The following is a 27298-nucleotide window of genomic DNA, read 5'->3' on the forward strand; positions in this document are numbered from 1 at the left end:
TAGTTGCTGGGAGATCCGGCCCGACTGCTCAACAGTCGGCCCGGATCTCGGGGGCTACACCCAGCGGGTGCGCTGACGCGCCCCCGCGAGAGAGAAGACAAAGTAGTTGCCGGGAGATCTGGCCCGACTGCTCAGCAGTCGACCCGAATCTCGGGGGCTACACCCAGCGGGTGCGCTCACGCGCCCCCGCGAGAGAGAAGACAAAGTAGTTACCGGTAGATCCGGCCCAACTGCTCAGCAATCGGCCCGAATCTCGGGGGCTACACCCAGCAGGTGCGCTGACGCGCTCCCGCGAAGAAAGAGAAGATAAAGTAGTTGCCGGGAGATCCGGCCCGACTGCTCAGCAGTCGGCCCGAATCTCGGGGGCTACACCCAGCAGGTGCGCTGACGCGCCCCGCGAAGATTGCAGACAAGAGAAGAGTTTTGTCCGGCTGTCAGCAGCCGGCAGAAAAAAAAGGGCACTGCTAGACGCCTCGCCGCCTGGCCGGTCGAGCCTGACCGGCCGGGACCCCCCTTCGAGCACCTGGAGGCTTGAAGGCTTCACCCAGCGGGTGCGCCGACGCGCTCCGCGAGCGCCGAGTCACGCCGGCTGTCTTCGACGACCGCGACTACACGAAAATCAATGTGAGCTCCTCGCCCGCATATTTTTGCACCACGCAAGCATGGATAACCACGAGCGATGCTTGGGGGCTGTCTCCGCATTTTATTACAGTAGCATCACTGTTCACCCCGGCGCCAGCCAGAGTTGGCCCGGGGGCTGGCCGCTTGGCCTGAGACGTTAGTTCCCACAGACGGCTTAGTACCGTGCGCGGTACCAAAGGCTCACTCTTAGTTACAGACCGCAGAGCGGCTGTCCGGCTAGCAAGGGTGAATGCTGGAGACTACCCATGCGAAAAACGTCCGGGAAGAAAAACGGTTTGGGCGACCCGGCCGTTTTCCTTTACAAGTATCTACTCGGTTGAATCTGCTCCTAGACTCTGAGTACTGTACACTCCACTTCGCGGCCCACTCTCAACCACAGAATGCAGAGCGGTTGTCCGGCAAGCAAGAGCACAAGCCAAAAAGTGGAGGGAACATGAAAAAGATTGAAGGGGGCTCGGACAAAACCGAGTCGGCACCCTCCGCATAAAACTTGCAATACTAAAAGCAAGCATATGATATATTTGCGTGGACTAACTTTGTCCTTTTTTATGATCATTTCCATGAACATTTGCCAAAAAACCTCCGCCCAACTTTGCCAAGTTGCCCAGAGGCTTGGGGGCTACTGTCGGAGTAATTGGACACGGATACCCCGAAGACGGCAAGACGATATTTCAAGACATCGGGGCTAGCAAAGCCCCTCAGTCTGTCTGCCGGCTGCCGACTGCGCCAACCAGCCGGCTGCCGACTGCGCCAACCAGCCGGCTACCAACTGCAGCCCGACCCGACACCGACAAGACACCGACGAGACGGATGTACCCGAGCACTATTCACGCGTCATCTCAGTCATCATGTATAGTGTCATTTGTCCCCTGGCACTATTTATGAAGTGACGCAGGGGATAAGCATGACACCCCATCATGCCTTGCCCATGCCACCACTTAGCTTAGATGATAAGCTAGCCACACTATATATATGAGCATCCATCCATCCATCCGGGAGGAGACACACATGGACTCACTCACACACACACTCACGCATGCATGCTCAGGCACATGTGGCCACACACACCTATGCTCATACGCATATATACGAGGTCAGATGCACTTGGCACTGATCTCAGATACAGCTCCAGGAGCACTCTGTACCAGAAATACCAGATATACTCAGACATGCAGGAGTAGGGGTATTATCTCTCCGGAGAGCCCCGAACCTGGGTAAACTAGTGCGTGCTACTCGCATACCCGCTCCCGGTCCTATCAGCAGCAGTCTTACCCTCACACTAAGCCCTTGTGGCATCTGTCGACTCGCAAGCCCTCCGTGAGAATACCACGACAGTTGGCGCCCACCGTGGGGTGGTACTACTACTACGCTACCACGCTGCTGCTGGTTTCGCAGTCCGGGCGGGACCATCTTCATCATCTGGTTCAGGAAGTGTCCAATTATTTTTATTAGTCAACATATTATTCAATAACAATTCAGCTTGATCAACAGTTCTTTCCCTGAAAACACAACCAGCACAACTATCCAGGTAATCTCTGAAAGCATCGATTAGTCCATTATAAAAGATATCAAGTATTCCATTTTTCTTGAGAGGATGATCAAGCAAAGCATTAAGTAATCGGAGAAGCCTCCCCCAAGCTTGTGGGAGACTCTCTTCTTCAGTTTGCACAAAATTATATATTTCCCTTAAGGCAGCTTGTTTCTTATGAGCGGTGAAATATTTAGTAGAGAAGTAATAAATCATATCCTGGCGGCTACGCACACAACCAAGATCAAGAGAATTAAACCATATCTTAGCATCACCCTTTAATGAGAATGGAAACAACTTAAGGATAAAGTAATAGCGAGTTTTCTCATCATGAGTAAACAGGGTGGCTATATCATTTAATTTAGTAAGATGTGCCACAACAGTTTCAGATTCATAGCCATAAAAAGAATCAGATTCAACCAAAGTAATTAACTCAGGATCGACAGAGAAATCATAATCCTTATCAGTAATAAAGATAGGTGAAGTGGCAAAAGCAGGGTCATATTTCATTCTAGCATTCAAAGACTTTTCTTTAAGCTTAGCTAATAATTTCTTAAGATCAGATTTATCATTGCAAGCTAAGAAGTCTCTAGCAGTTTCTTCATCCATAACATAACCATCAGGCACAACAGGTAATTCATATTTAGGGGGAGAATCTTCATCATCACTTTCATCAATATTATCAGTTTCAATAATTTCATTCTCTCTAGCCCTAGCAAGTTGTTCATCAAGAAATTCACCTAGTGGCACAGTATTATCAAGCATAGAAGTAGTTTCATCATAAGTATCATGCAAAGCAGAAGTGGCATCATCAATAACATGCGACCTATCAAAATCAATAGCATGTGTAGGTGTCGCAAGTTTACTCAAAACAGAAGGTGAATCAAGTGTAGAGCTAGATGGCAGTTCCTTACCTCCCCTCGTAGTTGAGGGAAAAATCTTGATTCTTTGATCTTTCAAGTTCTTCATAATGATAAGCAGATATAAATCCCAAGTGACTCAAAGAATAGAGCTATGCTCCCCGGCAACGGCGCCAGAAAATAGTCTTGATAACCCACAAGTATAGGGGATCGCAACAGTTTTCGAGGGTAGAGTATTCAACCCAAATTTATTGATTCGACACAAGGGGAGCCAAAGAATATTCTCAAGTATTAGCAGCTGAGTTGTCAATTCAACCACACCTGGAAACTTAATATCTGCAGGAAGGTATTTTAGTAGCAAACTAATATGATAATGATGGTAATGGTAGCAACGAAAAAGTAAATAAGCGAAGAACAATATATGAAAAGCTCGTAGGCATTGGATCAGTGATGGAGAATTATGTCGGATGCGATCGATCATGCAATAGTTATAACATAGGGTGACACGGAACTACTTCCAGTTCATCAATGTAATGTGGGCATGTATTCCGAATATAGTCATACATGCTTATGGAAAAAAACTTGCATGACATCTTTTGTCCTACCCTCCCGTGGTAGCGGGGTCCTATTGGAAACTAAGGGATATTAAGGCCTCCTTTTAATAGAGTACCAGACCAAAGCATTAACACATAGTGAATACATTAACTCCTCAAACTATATGGTCATCACCGGTAATGGTCTCGATTATTGTCACTTCGGGGTTAACGAATCATAACACATAATAGGTGACTATAGACTTGCAAGATAGGATCAAGAACTCACATATATTCATGAAAACATAATAGGTTCAGATCTGAAATCATGGCACTCGGGCCCTAGTGACAGGCATTAAGCATAGCAAAGTCATAGCAACAGCAATCTCAGAACATAGTGGATACTAGGGATCAAACCCTAACAAAACTAACTCGATTACATGATAAATCTCATCCAACCCATCACCGTCCAGCAAGCCTATGATGGAATTACTCACGCACGACGGTGAGCATCATGAAATTGGTGATGAAGGAAGCTTGTTGATGACGATGGCGACGGGTTCCCCTCTTTGGAGCCCCAAACGGACTCCAGATCAGCCCTCCCGAGAGAGTTTAGGGCTTGGCGGCGGCTCCGTATCGTAAAACGCGATGAATCCTTCTCTCTGATTTTTTTCTCCCCGAACACGAATATATGGAGTTGGAGTTGAGGTCGGTGGAGCATCAGGGGGCCCACGAGGTAGGGGGCGCGCCCAAGGGGGTAGGCGCGCCCCCACCCTCGTGGACATGATGTGGGCCCCCTGACGTGGATTCTTCTTTCAGTATTTTTTATATATTCCAAAAATAATCTTCGTTGATTTTTAGGTCATTCTAAGAACCTTTATTTCTGCACAAAAATAACACCATGGCAATTCTGCTGAAAACAACGTCAGTCCGGGTTAGTTCCAGTCAAATCATGCAAGTTAGAGTCCAAAACAAGGGCAAAAGTGTTTAGAAAAGTAGATACGTTGGAGACGTATCAGCTTTCAATTTTTAGCTAAAATTTAATATATATTTTTATAGAGGCAAAATATTTGTCTCATCTCATTTAATAAGAAGAGAAGAACAAAATCTGCATGTTACATGACCACAGAGGTCAAATAAAGAACGAGGGACCACTCTCCCGGTAAAATGCTACCTCGTAACCTTGCCCTTGCAAGTACCCATAATCTCGCCTCCGTCTTGATCGACTCAACAACGCGTGTGGACAAGGAGGCCTTGTTGCGAAACACTCTCGCATTCCTCTCATTCTAAAGTGCCCAAAAGGCTGTCCCTTTCGTGTCGACGCCGAAAAGGCTGCCCCTTTCGTTCCACCATGTTGCTATGGATGGAAGTGTGATCCAGCCGCTAACTTGTGATTGCATCCCTAGCCATGCAAATATCTCCTCCCAAATCATGACAGAGTAGCGACATTTGAAGATAAGATGTGCCGCCGTTTGCGGTTCTCTTTTGCACAGCTGACAAAGACCACAATTTGGCCAACCACTCCGAGATATTCTATCCGCCGTCCACACTTGATCCTGCAGAATGAGCCATGAGAAGAATCTGATTTTTGGCGGGGCCCATATTTTCTAGACCATCCTTGGCATATCAGACTTTATTAATCCTGCGAACTGCATTCTGTAAGCCGTGGCGGCAGAGTAGCATCCATCCGCAGTGAATTTCCATCGAATGGTATCCTTAGTTCCGACCACTAACTACACCTCCAAAACCTTGACCCATAAGTTGAAAAATTGTTGAATGAGGTCAACGGTGAGACCCTCATGCATATCGATATGACGTACCCAGTCATTGGCCGCTAAGGCTTAGTCATTGGCCGCTAAGGCTTTGGAGACACTTGTTTTAGTTCGTCTGGAGATGGCGAAGATGCCCGGTGCAATGTCTTTCACATTTTCCCCTTGTAACCAAGGAGCAAACCAGAAACTCGTCAATCCTCCGTCACCCATAGTGATTGTCGTCGCTGCATAAAAAAGATCCTTGTCTTTGTCATCGGTCCACTGAAACCACAACCAACGCGGCCTGAGAGCCCTGACAAATTTGTCTAGATCGAGGATACCCAAATCACCCAGATCGTTTGGTCTGCAAACCAATTTCTAGTTGACCTTGCATTGACCTCCTGTTACCTTATCCGTGCCCGCTCACAAGGAAGCTCTATGTACCTTAGTGACATCTACTTTGGTTCCGGTTGGAATGTCCAGAGTGGTTAGATAGTAAATGGCTTGAGAGGATAACACCGACTTGACTAGAGTGGAACGACCAGCTATGTTGATATTTCTACCTTGCTAGGGTGGAAGCTTCCCAGCCACTTTGGCCACCAGGAATTGACAATCTGACTTCTTTAACCTGTGGGTGGGTAGAGGTAAACCCAAATAACATAGAGGGAAGCCCGCGCGTGTGGTCGGGAAACTTTGCAGAATGCCATCAAGGTCAATGTCCGTGTACTCGGATTAGACATGAGACCCGTGACATCTTCGAAGTTGGTCAAGATCGCAACAAGATTGTCGATGTCCTCTTTGATAGGAGCGACAAAGATGGCCGTGTCATCCGAGTAGAGAGAGGTTCGAACGGAGGTGGCCTATCCACGGAGCTGATGCAGAAGGCCTTGACCTGTAGCTTTGTCTAGCAACTGCTCCAAGGGGTCAATAGCCATGATGAAAAGCAGGAGTGAGGGAGGATCTCCCTGCCCTAGCCCCTGCCCAAGCTTGATGGGCACACCTGGAATGCCATTCATTAAGACTCACGAAGAGGACGAAGCCCAAAGGGCGGCAATCCAATTTCTAAACTTGGCCCAGAAACCCCGTCGTTGCAGCAGATATAATTTAATGATATATATATATTTTGTTCGTGTATCCAGATTGGGCCAGTATCCTGGTGTTTGGAAGTCAGACTAGGTGTGATCTTGCTGTTTGTAGAAATTATCCTGCCGTTATATATTTGCCCATGATATGTACTTTCACCGTCTCATAATACAAGATTGTACAATGTCAAAAAAGTCTTGTATTATGAGACGGAAGGAGTATATATTTTCTCTGTTATGCGTCTGCCCATAGTATTTCTACATGCTGACCATAGATGTGCGGAATGGAAGCGGTAAGGCCAAGATCGTCTATTAAAATTGGGCTTGCAGTACTGATCTAGTTTTAGTGCTTAGTCATTCCAGATGATTACTTTTTGGTACATATCACTGACGGTTTGAAGCCAGATCGTTTCTCGAAAGAAAGATAATAAATTCAATCTAGACAACAAAAATAGAATACAAATTTTATGATTTGAAGATAAAAAAGAGAATATAAATGAAAATAAATAAAAAAGCCGTTTTGTTACGATCGGACGGTGCAGGATGCACCACGCGGCGGAAATCCGGCCATTCACGGCCTCCCCGCCAGGAGAGAAGGGGGGCCAAGGCCGCAGGTTTATCCGTTACCACCGCGGCTCTCCATTCCGCCAATAAACCTCTCCGGCCAGCCATGGAAGCCTTCGCCGCCGCCCCCGCGGCCGGCGTCTTCGCGGCCGCGCGGCCCTCCGTCGCGCTCCGGCGCCGAGGAAGCGGCAGAGGGGCCTCCTCCTCCTCGCGCGCCGGCGCCGGACGGGTGCGCCTCGTGCGCGCGCCGCCGCCGCGCGCTGGCGGGGGCGGCGACGGAGGGGACCTGCCGGCTCTGGACAAGTGGGACATGATGGAGCTCGAGTTCGGGCGGTTCCTCGGGGAGGACCCCAAGCTCACCCTCGCCAAGGTCGCTCCTCTGCTCCCTTAATTAGTATTATCGCGATTCGTCTCGTCCCTAGGCTCTGGATAAGGTTTCGAAATGCTGTCTCACCTGAACATCAGAAATTCAGAATGCAAATCCATCTATACTCCTACTTTTCTGTGAGACATTGGGGTGTTTTGTAGCGGTATGATGGCAGTGAGCATTTCTGTTGAAAGGCTTGCGCGTAGTTTAGTGTTCAAACTTATCTGCATTTTCCATCATTTTCAGCTGAAATGTCTTGATTGTGAGAAATCACTGTGGCGTCCAGTAAAATATATTGTCACATGTGCTGTTATCCGTGTTTGATTTTGGACGACCTGACTGTACTAGATTTAGTTTAAGTTGGGGCTCACAGTTTACTACTCCCTCCGTCCGGAAATACTTGTCGCTCAAACGGATGTATCTACATATGTCTACATACATCCGTTTGAGCGACAAGTATTTCCAGAAAGATGTAGTAGTTTATATCAACCATGCTAAACTAGTTGGCTGAAATATTTCGTTCTTAATAGACACTTATAATATACTTTTATACTGGTTGGGATGTTTTCTAGCAACACAGACTGTTCTCTGTTGTTATCTGTTGGAGACTCGTTTTATAAGAAGTTCACCATGTGAGTAGGTATTACTGTTATTTTACAAGTACGGGAATAAGCTTGGTGTAACGCTGTTTTTTTGCAAGTATGGAAGTAGAAGGATTTCAAGTACAAGTCCTGATACATTGCTTAGCCTTTAGGATCTGTTAACAACGACGAACCCATCCGTCACACAATATGACAAGTCGGCAACGCAGACTATTCCCTGTTGTTATTCGTCAGAGACTCATAAGCAGTTCTTTATATGAGTAGGTGTATTACTGTTATTTTACAAGTATAGAAGTACGCTTGGTGTATTACTGTTTTTTTGCAAGTATGGAAGTAGAAGGATTTCAAGTACTAGATTTAGTTTAGTACTGTTTGTCGTCTTGTCCATAGGCACTGGATAAGATTCTGAAATGCTGCCTCACCTGAACTTTGGAAATTCAGAATGCAAATCCACATATGTTTCACCGTGAGATACTGGGATATTTTGTAGCAGTATGATCGCCATGAGCATTTCATTTGAAATATTTGTGCGTAATTATTTAAACTTAGCTGCATTTGCCATTACTTTAGTTTCTGTCTTCATAGTGACAAACCACTGCAACTTCCAGTAAAATATACTGTTCCGTATGCTATTATCTGTGTTTGATTTTGGATGGCCCGCCTGTACTAGATTTAGTTTAAGTTGGGACTCACAGTTTACTACTCCCTCCGTTCCCAAATACTTGTCTTTCTAGGCATTTCAAATGGACTCAACATACGGATGTATGTAGACATATTTTAAAGTGTAGATTCACTCATTTTGCGCCGTATGTAGTCACTTGTTGAAATCTCTAGAAAGACAAGTATTTAGGAACGGAGGGAGTAGTTTATATCAATCATGCCAAACCAGTTGGCTGAAATATCTTGTTTCTAAAGACATTTATAGTTTTATACAGGTTGGGAAGTTGTTAGCAACACAGACTGTTCCCTGTTGTTAGTCGTCAGAGACTCAGAGTTATAATAAGATTTTCACCATGCTAATAGGTGTATTACTGTTATTTTACAAGTATGGGGATACGCTTGGTGTAGTGCTGTTTTTTTTGTAAGTATTGAAGTAGAAGGATTTCAAGTACAAGTTCCGATACATTGCTTAGCCTTTAGGATCTGTTAACAACGGACCTGTCTGTTACACAATATGACAAGTTGGCAATACACATTGCTTTCGTGTTCTGAAACATGTGGTTTCTGTAGCTTTTGTTATTCTCAGAAATCAGCAATTCTGATCTCTTACATGTTCTGGATTTACTCCCTCAGATACTGCTCAAGAAGTCAGACCCAGATGCTTCATCCCTCGATGTAGAGAAACTAGTTGCCAGCAAAAAGGACACGCTGGATGTTATTTTGAAGGAGTTCATGGAAGCTAATAAGCAGGACAAGAATGCCACCGCAGGAGAGGCAGTAGACACACCAATGAAAGACAAACAGCCTTTGGGTGTTTCAAGGCCTGCACTGAGCAAACCAAAGCTGGATGAGGCTTCTTTGGCTATGATACGGCCAGTAGGAAGCAAACCGAAGCAAGTTGAACCTCCATTGACTTTTGTGAGACCAGCAGCGATCAAACCAAAGGTAAATAAGCCTTCTTTGACCTTGATGCGGCCAATGGGGAGCAAACCAAAAGTACAAGCAAAGCTGGTGCAAGCTAGTTGGCCTAGCAAGGAGAGTTTAGCTGCAGGAACAGAGACAAGTGAGGTTGGATGTACCGCAACAGAGGATATCGTGGACATGACCTTGCGTAAACCCGTTGTGCATCAGAGTGAAGATGATGAACAGGAGCCAGAGCTGAAGATGAAACCAAATGCCGACTTGAAAATGAGGAAGGATATGGATGAGGATTTATCCAACATTTCTCTTCTTCAAAAGCCAGAGGCCACAAAAGAGACTGCTAATGCACTTGGCTCGGCCTTAGTTGCTGCTGGAGAGGATACCAATGAACGTGAGGAAGGTAAGGAAGGCATAAGAGACCTGTAATTAGTTTTCTATCATCCATGGCGCTAATGTTATGTTAGTATTCTCAAGGACTGCAACCATCTGAGGAAAGTTTAACTCAACAAATAGACTTGCCTGCTCTGGATAAACCATCAGCGACCGACAACAATTTTTCTATGCAAGCTTTCTTGCAAGGAAGACCGAGGTACATTCTGATGGAACACTACAGTTATATTTTTATGAACATTTTCATCACTTGGTATCCAATGGTTTGGTGAAGCTCGAGTTGCACTATTTATCCCCTTTGTCTCTGCTCTTGTGTTTGCGAACTAATATTGTCTTTGTGGTTTCCTCCATGTTGATTCACCTGCCGAGCTAATGTGGCAATTATTACGTTGTAGGAAAGACCTGCCTGTTGAAACTTCACCATCTCAAGTGGATGCTGAGAAGAAAATTGATGGTGATAATAAAAAAAGTTATGTTGACGATGGGGGCAATGTCTTATCATCAACATTAGAGGTAATGCCGTAATGTAAATCTCCGGATATTTGAGCTTCATCATCTGATTGTTGTGCACAAATAACAATGGAACTTACTGGAGCGAATGCAACTTTTGTGGGAGGAGATAGTCCCCCCTACTAGCCTTTTTAGTTCTTGCGAGTTGCGAATATGAATACTGAGCTACCGAATCACTAATACAGGACATTACTGAGAGTGACTGGACAAGGCTAGATCATTATGCAAGTACTGGAGAAAGGGTTGAGGTGGAACTTATTAACTGCAGTGCGAAGGGATTTGTGGTATGTACTTGGTCCTTTTGAAATCGCTTATTCGTATCATATTATATTGTCTGAGCTTTGTCTTGAAATCCTCACCAGGTGTCACTCGACTCAATGATAGGTTTCTTACCGTATCGTAATCTAGCTACAAAATGGAAATTCTTAGCTTTTGAGACTTGGTTAAGAAGGAAGGGTGGTGATCCTTCCTTGTACAAGCAGAGTATGAGCATGGAGGAAGGTTCCGAGGTTAATGATAGGAGCATAGAACCAGAATCAGTTTCAGAAGTAGCTCATCAGGACCAAGGAACTCTGCAGTCTAGGCTGAAGTTTGAAGAGCTTCTTCGAACATATGACGAAGAGAAATCCAAGTTCTTATCATCATTTATCGGTCAAGTATGACTCTGGTCCTCGTGTCCCAATATCCAAGTACTCATTTGTATTCTTTTGTAACATTTCCATCGTTTTGCAGAGGCTCCGAGTGTCAGTTGTTCTGGCTGATAGAAATTCCAAGCGACTATTTTTCTCCATGAGGCCAAAAGAAAGTGACGAGTTGATTCAGAAAAGGAAAAGCCTGATGGTACTTCTGGAATCTTTAAAATTCTTGATTTTATGATGAAATCACAGAAACCTATTAAATATTTCAAGTCGAATTGTCTCATTGATTTAGCGAAGTTTTGCTCAAGAACATTTATTGAGCTTCCTGTACGTGCATCGTAGTTCTTACTAGCTGCACCCTTCGCATTAATATAATCAGAAAAAATTAGTCTTGGTGACACTGTCATTCCTTGAGCTGAAATAGATCCTTGCCAGCATTTAGTATCCTATTGGAGTGAAGGCATTGCCTGTGTATCTGATCCTGTTGGCACACAACCGTAAATATAATTTCTTATTATGCAGGCTAAGCTTAATGTTGGAGATATAGTCACATGCACTATCAAGCGATTTGTTTACTTTGGGATATTTGTTGAGGTAGGTCTCATTCCTTTTGTTGTCTGTCTTTTTTCCTTCAAGTTCAGCAGCTAACTGTTTCTTTCAAAGGTTGAAGGAGTTCCTGCACTGATTCAGCAGTGGGAAGTGTCCTGGGATGAGACCTTAGATCCATCAGTTTCTTACAGAATTGGTCAGGTAATCCTCTAGCAATTGTGATTAGTTCTGTTATTTAGCCTTTTGCTCTTCTAAGTTTTCTATTGAAGCTGCTAATCTCTGGATAATGACGTTATGTTTTCCTTGGAAATAACCATGTATTTTCCTCATTTCTTACATGGGTCACTCTATACTTAACAACGCAGTTCAGTGGCGCTAAAATGCTCATAGTTCTATTTAATTTTGGCTGCTAACGTTATTTTCGCTTGCAGGTTGTTGATGCTAAAGTTATTCAACTGGATTTCAACAATAGCCGTATCTTTTTGTCACTTAAAGATGTAAAGGTACTGGGATGTTCGGCGGTTCCCACCTTGTTCTCGTGTTTTCTCAGTGTTTAGTCACTAGTTTCAGATAGTATTTTTTTTCTCAGTTGTTGTTCTTGTCTTTTCCCCTGCTATGCAGCCAAGTCCGCCAGTAGGGGCATTGGAAGCAGTCATTGGCGATGATGCGTCAATTGATGGATCTCTCGAACCCGCACAAGCAGATTTTGAGGTATGTACGAGCTTATGTTTGAATGTTTCATTGAGCATGATCCGAGAGTACTGGAAATTGAAATATAGGCCATTGTAGTGGCCTGAGGTGGATTCCCTCATCGAGGAGCTGAAAAACATAGAGCAAGTTAAAGATGTTTACAAAGGAAGGTTCTTCCGGAGCCCAGGATTAGCTCCAACGTTTCAGGTAAGATGAAATTTTTAAATGTTTAGCGGTCACACAATTATGCAGCCTGGTTCCTGGAACTAAAGCCATCTAATCCGTATTGCTCATCAGGTATATATGGCATCTCTGGTTGGTCAGAAATATAAGGTCCTAGCACGGTATGGAAACAATGTGCAAGAGGTATGAACTTCCACGTTGAGCTTTTCCAGATCAGTGTGTATTCTGAAATTTTCAGCTGCTCATGTAGTATAGTGTTGTTCTACTCCTGTGCAGGTGATGGTGGAGACGTCGTTAGATAAAGAAGGGCTTAAAGAGGCAATTTTGATGTGCACAAACAGGGTGAGCTGATCATCACGGTCTTCGTGCAAGGACTGCACACGGCTAATGTTGATGAGACCGTTCTTTAGACCTGAAAGCCTATTATACCCGAGTCAATCTGGCCAGAGAGGAAGAGACTCCTGCTGGGACAAAGAACCTGCGAGCAGGATGAGATTGTTTCGTCGACCACTTTATAATCCTAGGTTGGTTTTCCCCTACCAAACTCTCATGAAACTTCCGTCATCCAAATGGCGCCTTACACGAGTGAATCTGGATACAGAGATTCTGGCCAGAGAATTGTTGTGCAGATGCAGCCCAATGTCACAAACTGTACGCAGCGGTCTGAATTCAATCAATCACATTTTTGTTACTAGTTATTGTCCGTAGCTGTGCAAAATTGTGCAATACCTGGTGAGCGTAGTTACTGTGCTGAAAGCCTAGAGATTTTGTTCCATGCAAAGCAACAACAAGAAATTAGCACTCGCAAAAAAAAAAAAAAGGTAATGATCCAGAAAAATAAAAGCGCCCTGCCAAGCTGAACTTATTGAGGCCATCAGTCAGCCTCGTCACTATGCCATCGGCTGTCCATTCCCCGCATCTTCATCCCGGATTATGTAAAGGTTCTTGTGCCTCTTCTCCCTCCATCCCTCCTTGACTCGAAGATGAATTTTTTCCCATCCGGGCTGCTCGATGGGAACGCGTTGTTGAACCAATTCCCGGTGAGTTGTCGCAACCTTCGATCTAACAGTGGGCCAGAGACGTCGCGGATGGAGTAGATGTTCACTGGCATGTCGGTGCTCAAGGAGGGGCCGACGCAGATGTAGAGGGTGTCCTTGCTGGGGTCCTTGCATCTAACTCCCCTGGGGTGACCTGGACGGTCTCCTCAGTGTTGAGGTCGTATTGGAACACGCCCCAACTAGTTCCAACTATGCCCAGAGGGAAGGGCTTTGTCGGTGCCTCGATGGAAGAAGATGATGCTGTCGCTACCCCATGATGCAGGCCCTTGCCCACTTCGCCATCCACATTCATCACGTAGATGTCAGTTTTGAGGTTCTCAACCTCGCCGTTCCAACTCTTGCTATGAAATGATGCCACCGCTACCATCTTCCCGGACGGTGATGTGGCTCGGCTCAAATCATACACTCCTACACATATCAATCACAAAGGGCTCTCTAGGCAACAAGCCACCAACATGTCTCCTAGAAACATGGGTGCTTCCTAGACAAAAAGCCACCAAACATGTAACCCCCGATTCGTGGGATCTTGTTCCCTCGTGCCGAGACAAGATATTTTCCGCGAAACATTTTTTCTGAAAAATTCCGAAAGGTCCCAGAACATTTCCGACACCCTCTAAAATTCTTCTGGGCATGATCCGAAACATTTCCGGTGTGGTGATTTTTATCAGCGGAAAGCAACAACGACGGTTACGGCAGCTCCGGAACATTTTCGGTTTTTCTCTCCGAAAATTCCCAAAAGTTCTCAGACCAATTCTGGGGCCCTCTAAGAATTTCCAGGCGAGTGCCGAAACCATTTTGACCTAATAATATATTTCGAAACAACTTTTCGGCTTTACCGAAACTCTTTCAGCGTTCTCTCTCCGGAACTCTTCCGTTGTCTCCGAAACTTTTCCGGTGACTTTCTCTCAGACTCCCTGTCTAGTATTCAGAAGATAGATGACCCTTAAGCGTGTGACCTTATAGGTTCGGTGAAGTATAGACATGACCTGGAACCCCTTCCGATCAATGATCAACATCGGAGCCGTGGATACCCATATTGACCCCTATACCCACACGAACGAATATTCGAGTGAACCTCCAGTTGCTGTGTGCTATTCCTGTTGCTTCGTGATATGTTACAAATACCCGAGGTGAGATTTACTTGCATCCCCATGGATCAATGACTTGTCCACTATGCTAGTTACCTCGTTACCGGTTTTGTTCTCTTTTCTCGTTTTCGTGTTGCGGCATCCCTGTGATCAAATCACACTGTGTCTGGCCAGACGATGATGGATACCGTAACACCGAGAGGGCCCGAGAATATCTCTCCATCATCGGAGAAGCAAATCCCAATCTTGAGCTATCAAGTTACTTGACACACTTTTTCATGAACTCGTAAGCCGCTGTAATAGCCACCCATTTACGGATGACGTTTAACAAACCCCAAAGTTCATGAAGTAAGTATGAAGAAACTCGATACTCTCATGGTCTAAGGAATTATGCAAACGTTAACCATCTCTGTGTTATGTACCATTAACTTGTGACGAACGAATCTCATAGCATAACATCAATCCGGGTCGATTCAACACAAATGTTCTCTTAACATTGTGCCCTCAAAGTTGCTAGTATAGACATGCCCATGACCTGGAAAACAGAATCATCATGCAACACTTGAGCTAGTCTTAGAGGCCAGACTAGGAATGCTTCTTACTTTTATTATTCCACACGTGCATATGAGTCTTCCTCCGAGCCTCATGTTATTGCAGACTCGAGAACCATAGCAATTATAGTATGAAACATAAACATAATTATGAACGTGGAGATAAGTATTAGCATTTATTATTGCCTCTAGGACATATCTCCTATGGTAGCACATTTAGAAATATGTTTATGAAGTTTTTAAAACAATCATCAAAATGTAAAAACTTATTCACACATTTTGTAAAAAATATTCATACCATTAAAATTTTGTTCATGAAATTTAAAAAATATTCACACGTTCAAAAATATGTTCATGGCATTTTACAAAGTGATTTTTTTGCAATGAAACTTTTGATCTAGAAAACTCTCATAGCATATAAAAAATTTGTGTGCCATTAAAAAGTGTTCATAAAACTTTAAAAATGTCTGCATGTTTAAAAAAGATGTTCATGCCATTTTTGAAAATTATTTAGTCTGAGCTTAAAAAATTGCATCGTGTATTTAGAAAATGTTCACCATGTATTTAAAAAATATCCAATGTACATGACAAATGCTCCACATGTGTTCAGATAAAATGTTTAACATCTATACAATATTCAACTTGAATCCAAAAAACTCGAAATTTATTTAGAAAATGGAAAAAATGGGAAAAGGAAACAAATGAAAAAAATGAACTAAAAGGAGAACAAAAGAAAACTGGTAAAAACAGTAGAGAAAACACAAGAAAAGTCCATGCGGAACCTCTCAACAGGGCATAAGGTGTTGGTTTTTCATTGAGACGGGGACGCTCGGACGCTCATAGGGTGCTTTGTCTTAGGACTTGGCTGGGCAAGCACTACTACAATTGTTGTTTTTAGGGGTGGTGACATCATGTATGATGATCGACGATGACAATGATGATGCATATTTTGTGGTAGTTAGATACTGCTTGAAAATTGTTGCTAGCCCGTATATTTTGATGTGGTGGTACATACTAATCCCTCATGGTGATGGTGAACTTGTGGTAGTAGGATTACACCCTTTTTTTGGATATGGTGGTAGGATGACACCATAGTAGTTAGGACAAGAAGTTGTGTTGCGTTTTCGTTATCTGATCATGCATGTCTATGTTGTTTTTCTTCCACATGTTGTGTTCGTTTGCTTGCTGCTTGACTTGTTGCTCTCATCTCAATCTAGAGGTGAATTGGTATGTTGTGTATAAAGGTAGGATTCCAGGAGTACACAGTTCATGGCCAACATGCAATGAGCAAGTCAAAGTTTACCGAGGCAGCTCCTTTCAAAGAGGGTTTAAGACAAGGCAGCGGGCAGAGGATGACTACCACAAATTCATGCTCGAATAGAACAACAACGATGAAGTTCGCAAGGTTGCTGCTTAGTTTAGGCTGTGTAGGTTGAAGAAGTTCATCATCGTGGTCCAGTACATCGTGATTCTAGTGTTGTTTTACTCTTGTGATTGTTGTGATCATATGAAATGAAAGGATCACTTGTTAGGGGTGCTAGATGGTAAGATCATCACATAAGGTATAAGGGCATCTTCAGCCGCGCCCCAGGAAGGCCTTCCCAGGCGTTTTTTTTTTGCGCCGGCGCAGAAAAAACGGCCCAGTCGCGCCCCCAAGAGCCCGATTTTTGCCGGCCTGGGCCGAAAACAGCGCCGGCGGACCCAGGCCGAACCCGGCGCGCTGGGGGGCGCCCGGGGGTGCCGGGGCGAACTGTTCTGGCGCGAAAAAGCCGTGGGCCAGCCGCGTCAGGGACACGGCGGCTCGTCTTCCCCCCAACTGCCTCGGTTCCCACGGGGAATCAATGGCAAGGCTGCCGCCGGTCAGCCTTGCCATTGATTCCTCACGGGCGGCGCGTCACGGGACGGCGCGCCGACGCCTCCCCTCCCTCGCACGCGTACACATGGGTGCGGAGCGGCTATAAAAGCCGGCGGTTCTCGCCGGTGCCAACACCAGACTCGCCCCTCGCCGCCGCCCAGCCCCTCTCTCTCTGTCTCCGTCTTCCTCTCCCGAGCGCCACCGGCAGCCCCTCTCTCTCCCTCTCTACCACCGCCGAGCCGTCGCCATGGCAGAGCGCTTCCCCGGAGACGAGGCGGCGGCGAATGGCTTCGGCCGCCGTTCGCTCCGCGAACAGGAGTCCTGTCTCCTGTTCAAGGCGAACATCCCGGCGCCGCCGGACATGCGCGCCGGGCCGACGGGGTGGCGGCTCAGCGACGGGGGAGTGCCCGTTCCCCCGTTACCCGACGCCGTGGCGAAGCCCAGATACTTCGCCGAGGAGGTCGAGGTCGCGCATGCCTCCCTGACCGACAACGAGCGCTCCCAGCTTGGGCGGCGTACTTCCAGCGCCGCCAGCAGCAGCGCCTGGCCTCCACCAACGGCGCGCCGGTTGTCGGCGGCGTGAAGAACAGCGAGGGGCGCCACCTGTGGTGGGGCGTCCCCGACCGCACGCTGGATAGCGTGCTGGCGCACCTCGACGGCGGCAACAACCCGCCGTTGACCTATCCTGCGACGAGGGCCGCCCCGTCGCAACACCGACGCGCATGGGCGCCAAGGAGGTTCGCCTCCTCCTCGTCTTCCTCCTCTCGCTCATCTTCCCACTTCTCCGGTTCTCCGGCGCTTCTCGGCGTCAAGGCCGAGCCCGCGGCGGAGAAGCCAATCGGCCGGCGCACTCGCAACGTCGGCATCGTCATCAACGAGGGCGGCCGGCGCGCCTCCTCCTCGTCGGCTCCTCCGCGCTTCGTCAAGCCGAAGATGGAGCCGGGGTTGGCGCCGGTGAAGACGGAGCCGGGGCTAGCGCCGGTGAAGGCGGAGTTCGACGACAACGACGTGGCCCTAGAATGGGCGTGCCAGGACTCCATTGCGATGGAGAAGGCGCGCCGTGAGAAGGAGAAGGAGCGCCAGCGCGCCGCCCTGCGCCGCCAGTCCGGCATGGCGACGCCGGGCAGGGGTCCAGCAGGGGTGCCGCGTCAAGGAGGAGAAGGCCGACGACGACGATGGCGGCGACGGCGGCGACGACTTCAGCCCCTTTCTTTTTTAGATTAGGTTAATGTAATGAAAATGCGCGAATTTCACCGAAAATTGCCATGTTTAGCCGAAATTTAACTAATTTTTATCATAACTTCGCCGAACGGTCCTTTTTTTAATACGTGCCTGGGGGCGGCCTTGGGGGCAGACGGCTGGGGACCGACTCGCCCCAGGGCCATTTTTTGCGCCGGCTCACCCCCAGGCGGCGCTTTTAGACGCCCCCTGAAGGGCCAACGGCTGGAGATGCTCTAAGGTTACTAGAACCAGTTAAATGTGTGCAATCAAACGTATAATGCATGAGAGCACCCATACACATGCAACCAAACATGGGTAGATGTTGTTGCCTTGATGCATTGAGGCAAGATGCAGGCAACTAAACCATGTGTAGAACATGGTTTTGAGCCTGCATTAGCTCAGTCTATCTCATATGAGCAACAGATGTAAGGAGAAGAGAAAACAGTGCAGACAACCACATGCCCCAAATGCATGGACCGCGTCATGTTGAAGCGGGAGAAAAAGCGCTTTAGGTTTTTTCTCTAGAGTTTTGGTAATTGTCGTGTGTCTTCCAATTCTACCCTTGGGCAAGAATATACTACTCCTTATGTTGTCCAGTAGTATCGGCAGATCTAGGCCATGGGCTCATAATTTTCAATGAATGTGACTAGGTCTTAGTCGAGTAGGTCTTAACTAAGTCCTTGTCAAATGACATAACACATGAAAAAGAAAATACGCAAAAAAAAATTTTGCACAAATTTTCACATAAGATCTCACGAATATAGCATTAACTGAGACAACCCCATTTTTAGTAGATACCATAAAAGGACTCATAATCTATATAAACCCCACACGATGGTTAGATCAATACACATGAAATAATTTAGATTTATATTTTTTTTGGCGTCAGGCCATTGGCTCGGAGTGAATCTTCTAGGCGGCCTATAGCGCTTCAGCTGCACGTGCACATCGATGCTAATGGTCTGAGTAGATTCCACCTTGATATGTGAAAGGGTTGACACATAAATAGGGATAAAAATGAAGTGGAATCTTTCCATTTTTCCGGAGAAAAAATGGAAAGGAGAGGAAATATGAAAACGGAAATGAAAATTTACAAAATGAAAGTGGAAATGGAAAATGCGAAAAGAGAAACAAAAACAGAACAATGTTTTTTAGTGAAACATGCATAAAAACGGAACTTTCTATTTCCGTGAATATGAAATTTCTGTTTTTACTATAGACTTATGGCTGCTTTGTAGCCCAACCATGAAAAAGAACACAATGACACAATTAGTAGAATGGATCTGAGGCCCAACTTCTACTATCACACATGTACTCAACTTGACCCTATATGCAATTGTCCAGTACTACTACAATACTACGCCAAGTACTACTACAATACTACGCCAAGTTGCTAACATAATGACATTATTTTATAGTCATGTTAACAACTCATTAAATTTGTTTATTTTTGTGTGTATTTCTCTATGATTCAAGGGGTTTTTAAGTTCTGATCAATGCCCACTTCTGTTTCCGTATTTGCTTTGTATTCGCTTCGTGTCCGTTTCCGATAGTATCTGTTTCCGTATTCATTTTCGGGTTTTCTGTATTCGTTTCCACTTCTGCAAAAAATATTAAAAACAAATATGATAGCACTGAGTTCCGTCCGTTTCTGCTCCGTTTTCTTAAACTTTTCGGTGAACTAGCTGGTCCATATGGTTGTATATCAGAGCCAAGAGGTCTTAAGTTCAAGACCCAACCAATGCAATTTAAAAATAAAAGATTGCAGCCGACTTTTAATCCACGTTTAGGCTCGAGGAAGGCACACATGGGAGGGGGGGGGGAGGGGCGTATAAATGCATAGCCCACCTTTCCCCATCAGTTTGAGCTTTTGAATGAACTAGCTGGTACGTGCAGTTTTACATAAAGGACTCATAATTTATATATACCCCATGATAGTTTGATCAATACACTTTGAATAATTTACTTTCTGTATTTTTTGTATAGTGTCTGTTAGAATAAATCCGAGGCATACAGTTGACTATCTGAGGACCAAGCAATCACACGATCACGACACCGAGATTTATTAACGAGGTTCACCGATATGGCTACAACCCCGGGGCATGACTATGAGCGCTCCTCCCCATGACACCGCTACAATACCGCACCCGGTCGCCCTGGACACCGACACATGCCGTCGGCTTCCCTTGCGTTCCGGTGCTATTATGCTGGCATAGGTTACATGGTGTGTCTATCCCCGCTATATAAGAAAGGATTAGGATATAAGTGTCCTATTAGGACACAACTCCACATCCTATGTAAACACAATACAACTCCTAGTCCAATTGTAACCTACCTTGTACAAAATATTCGACACAACTCTAACAAACTCCACCTTAACGAATATTCTCCACCACCCTGAATTTGTCAATGCGTCAAACTTCCATGTACATTGGACTTGAGCTTATCCCATGAGTACCGCTGCTACTCCAAAGACTCCATATGACTCCACCTGTAACTTGTAGCCTCTTCTTTTCTTAACCACAGTCAACGCTCGAGCAAAATTAAGTTCCTCACTACTTTAGTTTGTGCTCCCAACTTCCAGAGTATCCGTCAACGCTATCACACACCGATCACTGATCTACGTGAAAGTGAACAACTCACATATTGGGTGTCACACATAAGAGTTACCTGAACTCAACATCACCGCTCCTTTCTTGACCGCCTGTCTGAAACTTGAAGAAATTTCACCGCTGCTTGTAGTCATCCCGAATCAAATTCGCAATTGTCTCACCACATGTATGACCACCAGAGCCCTGGCCCGTCTCCATGTCCCATGCATACTGCACGCCTCGCCGCTATTACCGCGTCGAACCTCCGCTGTCCCGATCGACTCTCAAGAGTCACAAACCCACACCACTCAACCCCCACTGCAGAGTACCATCGATCATCACCGACCGATGACGAGTTTCACGCTTCCATCAGACCACTGGGCTCCAGTCCGAATTACATGTCCCTCGTCCCCACCCCACCCCTCGCTGAATAGGCTTCGACTCTCTGTGCACTTACGCCGTAGCCCCTCAATCAGCACTGAGTGAAGTCCTCCAGACTCCAACTCCACCTTCAACATGACTTTATGGTAGATGATCAGTCCACCCTTGCGCCCCGTCGACTTCAAGCTCTCATGTGCGCATCGTCTTGAATCAACCCCGCGCCATAGTCTTGTCGAAGCCAGACAAGAACTCAGGCCTGCGCCACGTGTTTCCACGCCCCAGAAGTCGGTCACCATCAGCATCACACTCCTATATAGTCGTCGCCGATCCCGCACCGTCTTCTGTACCAATCGACTTCCGTCGATCCGTCAGACTATCTAGTCCGACCCAGCCGAACTTGTCCGGCTGTATGACACGCTCGAGGCTCCCAAATCGTCTTTCAAGAATTTCCATCTGTCACACGATAATTCCATCACAGCTGACATGACTTCCCGCAATGCCTTCAAGCATCCCAGTTGTGCCAAACGAATCCTTCACCCTTGTCTGCCATCACCAAAAGCTTCCAGTTCCGTTGAACTTCTCCACCTCAAACCTGGTATCCGATAGTGCCATGGTTCTTTGTATAGCTGACCCTGCGAAAAATAACCGAGCAATCTCCCCGTGATCCCCAAGTGTGCACGAACAGAACCTCCGTGTACTACTAGCGACTACTAGCGATCAACTAGCTGGTCTTCACGTGACGGCTCTTGCTTGGCTCAAACCACGATGCTAGCTTTTGCTTGCCAACTCCCTTGCTAATTCCGCTAATGCGTATCACCACGATGGATTTTCTCTTGCGCCGATTTGATCCGCTGCTGTTGCCTCTTGCCTGAACGCACGTGTCCTTTTTTTTAGTCCAAACAAATCTCTCGGTCCTGATTCCTTCGGCTCCCTACTCATAGTACAACACAGCAACAGCCTTGCACAACGCACGCGCACAGTCATGAACCGGCGGTGCCCTAGCGACCACGCACGCAGCTGCTCCACGCGCATGCGACCGCACGTCTCACGCCAGCCCGTGCCTCGGTCCGGGCGGCTGCCATCCGCCTGCGCTTGCTCCTGCCTCGGCCGCTACTGGACCTTCACGTCTCGTTGCTGCTCTTGGTTCCGATCGGATCGATCCATCCAATCTGACTACTGCTTGCGCCAGACATTGCGCCGCCGCCGAGAACTTCTGCCCGCTTCCAATTGCTTCTTCCAATCTCGCCGAGAGCCACGCCGCAGTCGGCTGCATCTCAAACTCAATACTTTCTCTAGATCAACAATCCAGAGCCTCCTCGTAACCTTGTTCATGATATCACTTGTTAGAACAAATCTAAGTGTCGTGCTCGTGTGATTGCTTGGTCCTTGAATGATAAACGGTATGCCTCGGATTTATTCTAACAGTGTCAAGCCATAGTGTTTCCTCAACAACAACAAAAACCATTGACTCAGAGTGAATCTTCTTGGCGGCCTAGCCGCTTGAGCTGCACGTCCACGTCGACGTCGATGGTCTTAGTAGACTCCACCTTGTACTTGTACCTGCTAGCGAGGAGAGCGAAGGTGACACAGTTGGCGACCGCGAGCAACGTGAGGAACGCGTAGTAATAGTCGAGGTGTGAGGCGTTGAGGTTGTTGGAGACCCAGGCTTTGCCGGTCCTCTCGCGCGTCACCCGCGCCACCAGCGACAAGAAGAAGCTGCTAAGGACGTTGCCCACGCCGTACGCCGTGAGCGACAGTGCCGTGCCGAGGCTCTTCATGCTCTCGGGCGCCTGGTCGTAGAAGAACTCGATCTCGCCCGCGAGCACGAACCCGTCCGCCAGGCCCATCAGCACGTACTGCGGCAGGAGGACGAAGATGGTGAGGGGGAGCTGGCCGCCGGTCACGTCCAGCCCAAGGCTGCGCGCGTAGCTCAGGCGCCGGTTCTCGGTGAGCGCCGCCGTCGCCATCGTCACGACTTGGATCACCTGCCCGATGCCCATCCTCGTGAGGAGGGTGATGCCTCTTGGGTTATTGGTGTACCTTCGCGCGGCCTTGACGAAGAGCCGGTCGTAGACCACGCTGGTGATGAGCATGGCGAGCGTGACGAACGCGCCGAGGCTGGCCGGCGGGATCTCGAAGTGTGGCCCCATGTGCCGATTCATGGTCGTGCCCTGCTTCACGAACAGGGTGTTGGTCTGGGCGATGAGCGTGCACGGTATGAACATGGTCACGACAAAAGGGACCAGCTTCAAGATCTGCTTCGTCTCCTCCACCTCCGTCACCGTGCAGAGGCTCCATTTTGAGGTCGAGGACTCGCCACCGACGTCCTTCACGGATGCCTTGTTGAGGAACCACATGTCGTTCGTGGATTCCATCCGGAACTTGTGCTTCCTCGTGTACGTCTCTTGCTCCAATTCATGCAGCTCACCGGCGTTCGCCGGCAAGGGTAGGCGCTGTTTGCACAGCGCGGAGGCGAGCACCTTGCCAATGCGCGTGATCGCGCTGCCCTGAGGCACCTTGTGGCGGTACATAGGCGTGCCGACGAGGAAGATGACGATGGAGACGACGAGGCCAAGAGTGGGGATGCCATAGCCGACGGACCAGCTGACGTTGTCCTGGAGGTAGACGAGGACCGTTGAGGAGAAGAGGATGCCCGTGAAGATGGTGAACATCCACCAGTTGAAGAAGGAGAGCTTGTGGGTCTTCTCCCGGGCGTCGAAGTCGTCGAACTGGTCCGCGCCCATGGTCGAGATGTTAGGCTTCGTGCCGCCGTTGCCCAAGGCGACGATGTACAGCCCGCCAAAGTAGACGCCGACCTGCAGGGCTGACGGCGACGGACAAAGTTTGTCGACGCATGGCGGAGGCTTGAGCGCTCCCACCGTCACAGCCAGCGTCAGCAGCAGCATCCCCTGCATCAAGGCATGGACATCATTTCTAGTCTCACTTTTTTTTTCTTCGAGGGCAAGTATATTTCAACTAAACCATGACACTTATTTTAGATCGGAGGGAGTACTACATACTACTACTTAGTTAATTTAGCCGGTTTTCCTATTTCGTTGTCTAAAACATATTTTTAGACATTGTTTTTCTTTTTCAGTCGTTCTCTTTTCGTGTGAGTTAGTCTTTTCTTTTTCCTCTTGTGTGCGCATGCGTGGGTCGTTGTGTGTCTGTTGCTCGCGCGTTTGTACACGACATGATTAGTCCCCAGTATCGTTGTTTTATTGTACGAGAAATTTGTGAGTGATCAAATGAAAATACGATACAAATCTCGATTCGACTCTCGAGGACTCCGCCGTAGCCACCGATTAGAAAATCTAGTTAGGAGACGAGAGGGTTGGTTACCATGAAATATATGGCGGAGCCGATGACGAAGGTCCAATAGCGGCCGAGGTAAGCGTCGGCGAGGTGGGCGCCGATCAGGGGCGTGATGAAGACGACGCCGGACCAGTTGGTGACGTTGTTGGACGCCTCCACCGTGCCCTGGTGCATCTTCTCGGTGAGGTAGACGAAGAGGTTGGACGCGATCCCGTAGTACGCCATCCGCTCGAACAGCTCGTACACTGCCATGGATCGGCTGGCGGCATGAAGAATAGAAGCAAGCATGTGTGTGCATGATCAACTGGTTGGTCGGAAATGGTGCCTACCTACGATGAAGGAGCAGGCGGTCCAGCCGCCCCTCGTGGACCGGAGCACGGGGTTGCCCCGGAGATCCACCGAGCCGTCCTGCACGTACTCCTGCCGCCCGGTGCCGCTCTCCACGGCCAGGCTCTCCGCCGCCGCCATTGCTGCTACCTACTAACCTGCCTTGCTGCACCTAGCACCTCTCTCTCTCTCTCTCTCTCTCTCTCTACCCAGGTAGTAATATATATCAGCGCGAGCTGCTATCAAGTGACGGAAGGGAAGTGCATGTATACACCGTACTAGGCTACTAGCAGTGCTAGTACGGCCGGCGGGCCGGCCGGGAGACGCAGACGAGGTCAACGCCGCGCTATGCAAGTAGCTAAGGTGCTAGACCCACGTGGCGTGGCGCGTGCACGATAGCCTCCGCCGTGATCTGTGATGCCAGGCTGCTGTGATCTGCCGTGAACATGGGAATATAAGCAGCTGGATTGATTAAGCGAGGGAAATCAAGCTAGTACCGATTCCCATCGACTATATACCTTCGATTCGCATATTTATCCCAGCGGTCCTACAATACTGTTACTGCGATCCCCCTTACGCGCCAGTCTAATTGATACTACCTTCGTCCTGGTTTATTAGTCTTCTTTGTAATTTATGTCAAATTTTGATCACATATTTAATTAAAAAATATTAATGCATGTCATAAAAAAATATCACTGAACGTATTTAAATATAGTTTTTGATGACATTATATTTATTACGTATAACTTGCATTTTATTAGTTAAAATAATGATCAAAGTATGACTTAAAAAATACGAGAGGGACTAATAAACCATGACGAAGATAGTATTCATGGGAGAAAAGAGCAGACATCATTCGCTTGTATATCTTGCCGATTCCACAGATTCATGGCGGCGAAACGAGATACTCCAGAGTCCTATACAACCCCCGGAGCCGGACACATGGTCCTTATTCGCTGTTTTGTGGAAATGCATGTCATCGTACTATCAATCAAAAATAAAAGATATGCATGTCACATCATACTGCCGTGCGCATGTTGATTTGTATGGCCGTCTGACGTGGTAAAGAGCTAGGGACAAAGAGAGACGTGAGATTATGGAAGCAGTACGGAGCAAAACGACAGTCAGCAAAGATGCGGGAGCTGCACGTACGGTACTGTATCGTCATGTCGAGCTTATAATCAAAGCTGGTGCATACCTGGGTCCGATTCGCCGCTGGTGCATTGTGTTTTTTGAAGAAAAAAAAAGAGAATTTTTAAGTATAATATAGTGTTACGTGTATCTTTAAAAGATTGAGCCGGCATATTGTCTTAAGATTTTATAAAGTCACCGTAGACGCCTCATAGTCGAGCATCAGGACTTCAATTCTCATGGACTGGTGATACTACTGTCCTCCTAACCATCCAACCACAGGTTGGTTCGTGATGTCTTGATGTGGGTGTCATCCAAAAAATGGCACCAACAGCCCACCAAATGCGCATGTGATTAGAACGACACATTTAAAGTCCTTCGTTTGCTTGCTTGCTTGCTGCAGGCATGATGGAAAAAAAAGTAAAGCCGCAACAGCATAGTCGTGCATAGGCAATCATAGGGTTTAGGAGCCTCGTCGGCATGACGCTGGTGACTGCCGATGGTGGAGATGCAACAAAGATCGATGTAGGAGAGCATGATTACCGCCGACATACCCCTCAAGGGAACTGAGAAATAGAGGTCTTCCAACACTAGCATCGTTTCTCTTATCGTGCATCCAACAAAGGTACATACATGCTTTTACACGTGAGGTGCTGATGGGCAATGGAACAATTGTTGTTGTTGGTGCTGATGGGCTAGGGACCGAAACCAATTAATGTTCTCATCGCTTTTGAATAGAATGAGACCCCTTTTGGATGGTATGATTTCTCCTACTCAAAGTGCCTTCATTTCTGAAAGATTAATCTCTGCTAATGCTCTCATCGCTTTTGAATGTATGCATTCGTTGAATACTTTGAAAGATAGTCGTGGTGAATATTGTGCATATAAGTTGGATCTTGTCAAAGCGTATGATCATGTGGACTGGAAGTTTCTGGAAAGTATGCTTGGAGCGTATGGCTTTGCGCCAACTTGGATAAAGTGGATTATTGCGTGTGTTACATCAGTAAAATTTTCAGTGAGATTTAATGGGCAGTTACTGGAGTCTTTTCATCCGTCGTGTGGGCTTAGGCAAGGAGATCCATTATCACCATACTTGTTTCTCTTTGTGGCTGAAGCGCTTTCTTTGCTTTTTAATGATGCTTCGGCAAGAGGGGTGATTCAAGATTTTCGTTTGAACAGATATGTCTTGGAAATATGCCCTAGAGGCAATAATAAATAAGTTATTATTATATTTTCTTGTTCATGATAATCGTTTATTATCCATGCTATAATTGTATTGATAGGAAACTCATATACATGTGTGGATACAT

General features: G+C 46.9%; 2 protein-coding genes across 2 annotated transcripts; one reads left to right on the forward strand and one right to left on the reverse strand.

The window, feature by feature from the left end:
- Positions 1-7039: 7039 nt before the first annotated feature.
- On the forward strand, positions 7040-13198 carry LOC119319541. Its single transcript, XM_037594013.1, has 14 exons — positions 7040-7330; positions 9223-9910; positions 9985-10099; positions 10296-10413; positions 10596-10694; positions 10773-11066; positions 11143-11250; positions 11571-11642; positions 11712-11798; positions 12029-12100; positions 12219-12308; positions 12387-12494; positions 12585-12653; positions 12747-13198. Exons 1-14 carry the CDS (start codon positions 7067-7069, stop codon positions 12819-12821), a joined length of 2259 nt encoding a protein of 752 aa, XP_037449910.1. The 5' UTR covers positions 7040-7066; the 3' UTR covers positions 12822-13198.
- A 9486-nt stretch (positions 13199-22684) lies between these two features.
- LOC119315524 (protein NRT1/ PTR FAMILY 5.2-like) lies at positions 22685-24998 on the reverse strand. Its single transcript, XM_037590116.1, has 3 exons — positions 24860-24998; positions 24558-24775; positions 22685-24124 (listed from the first exon to the last, which is right to left on the reverse strand). Exons 1-3 carry the CDS (start codon positions 24996-24998, stop codon positions 22685-22687), a joined length of 1797 nt encoding a protein of 598 aa, XP_037446013.1.
- Between the last annotated feature and the right edge of the window lie 2300 nt (positions 24999-27298).

Source organism: Triticum dicoccoides, chromosome 6A (genome assembly GCF_002162155.2).
Source record: "Triticum dicoccoides isolate Atlit2015 ecotype Zavitan chromosome 6A, WEW_v2.0, whole genome shotgun sequence".
NCBI lineage: Eukaryota > Viridiplantae > Streptophyta > Magnoliopsida > Poales > Poaceae > Triticum > Triticum dicoccoides.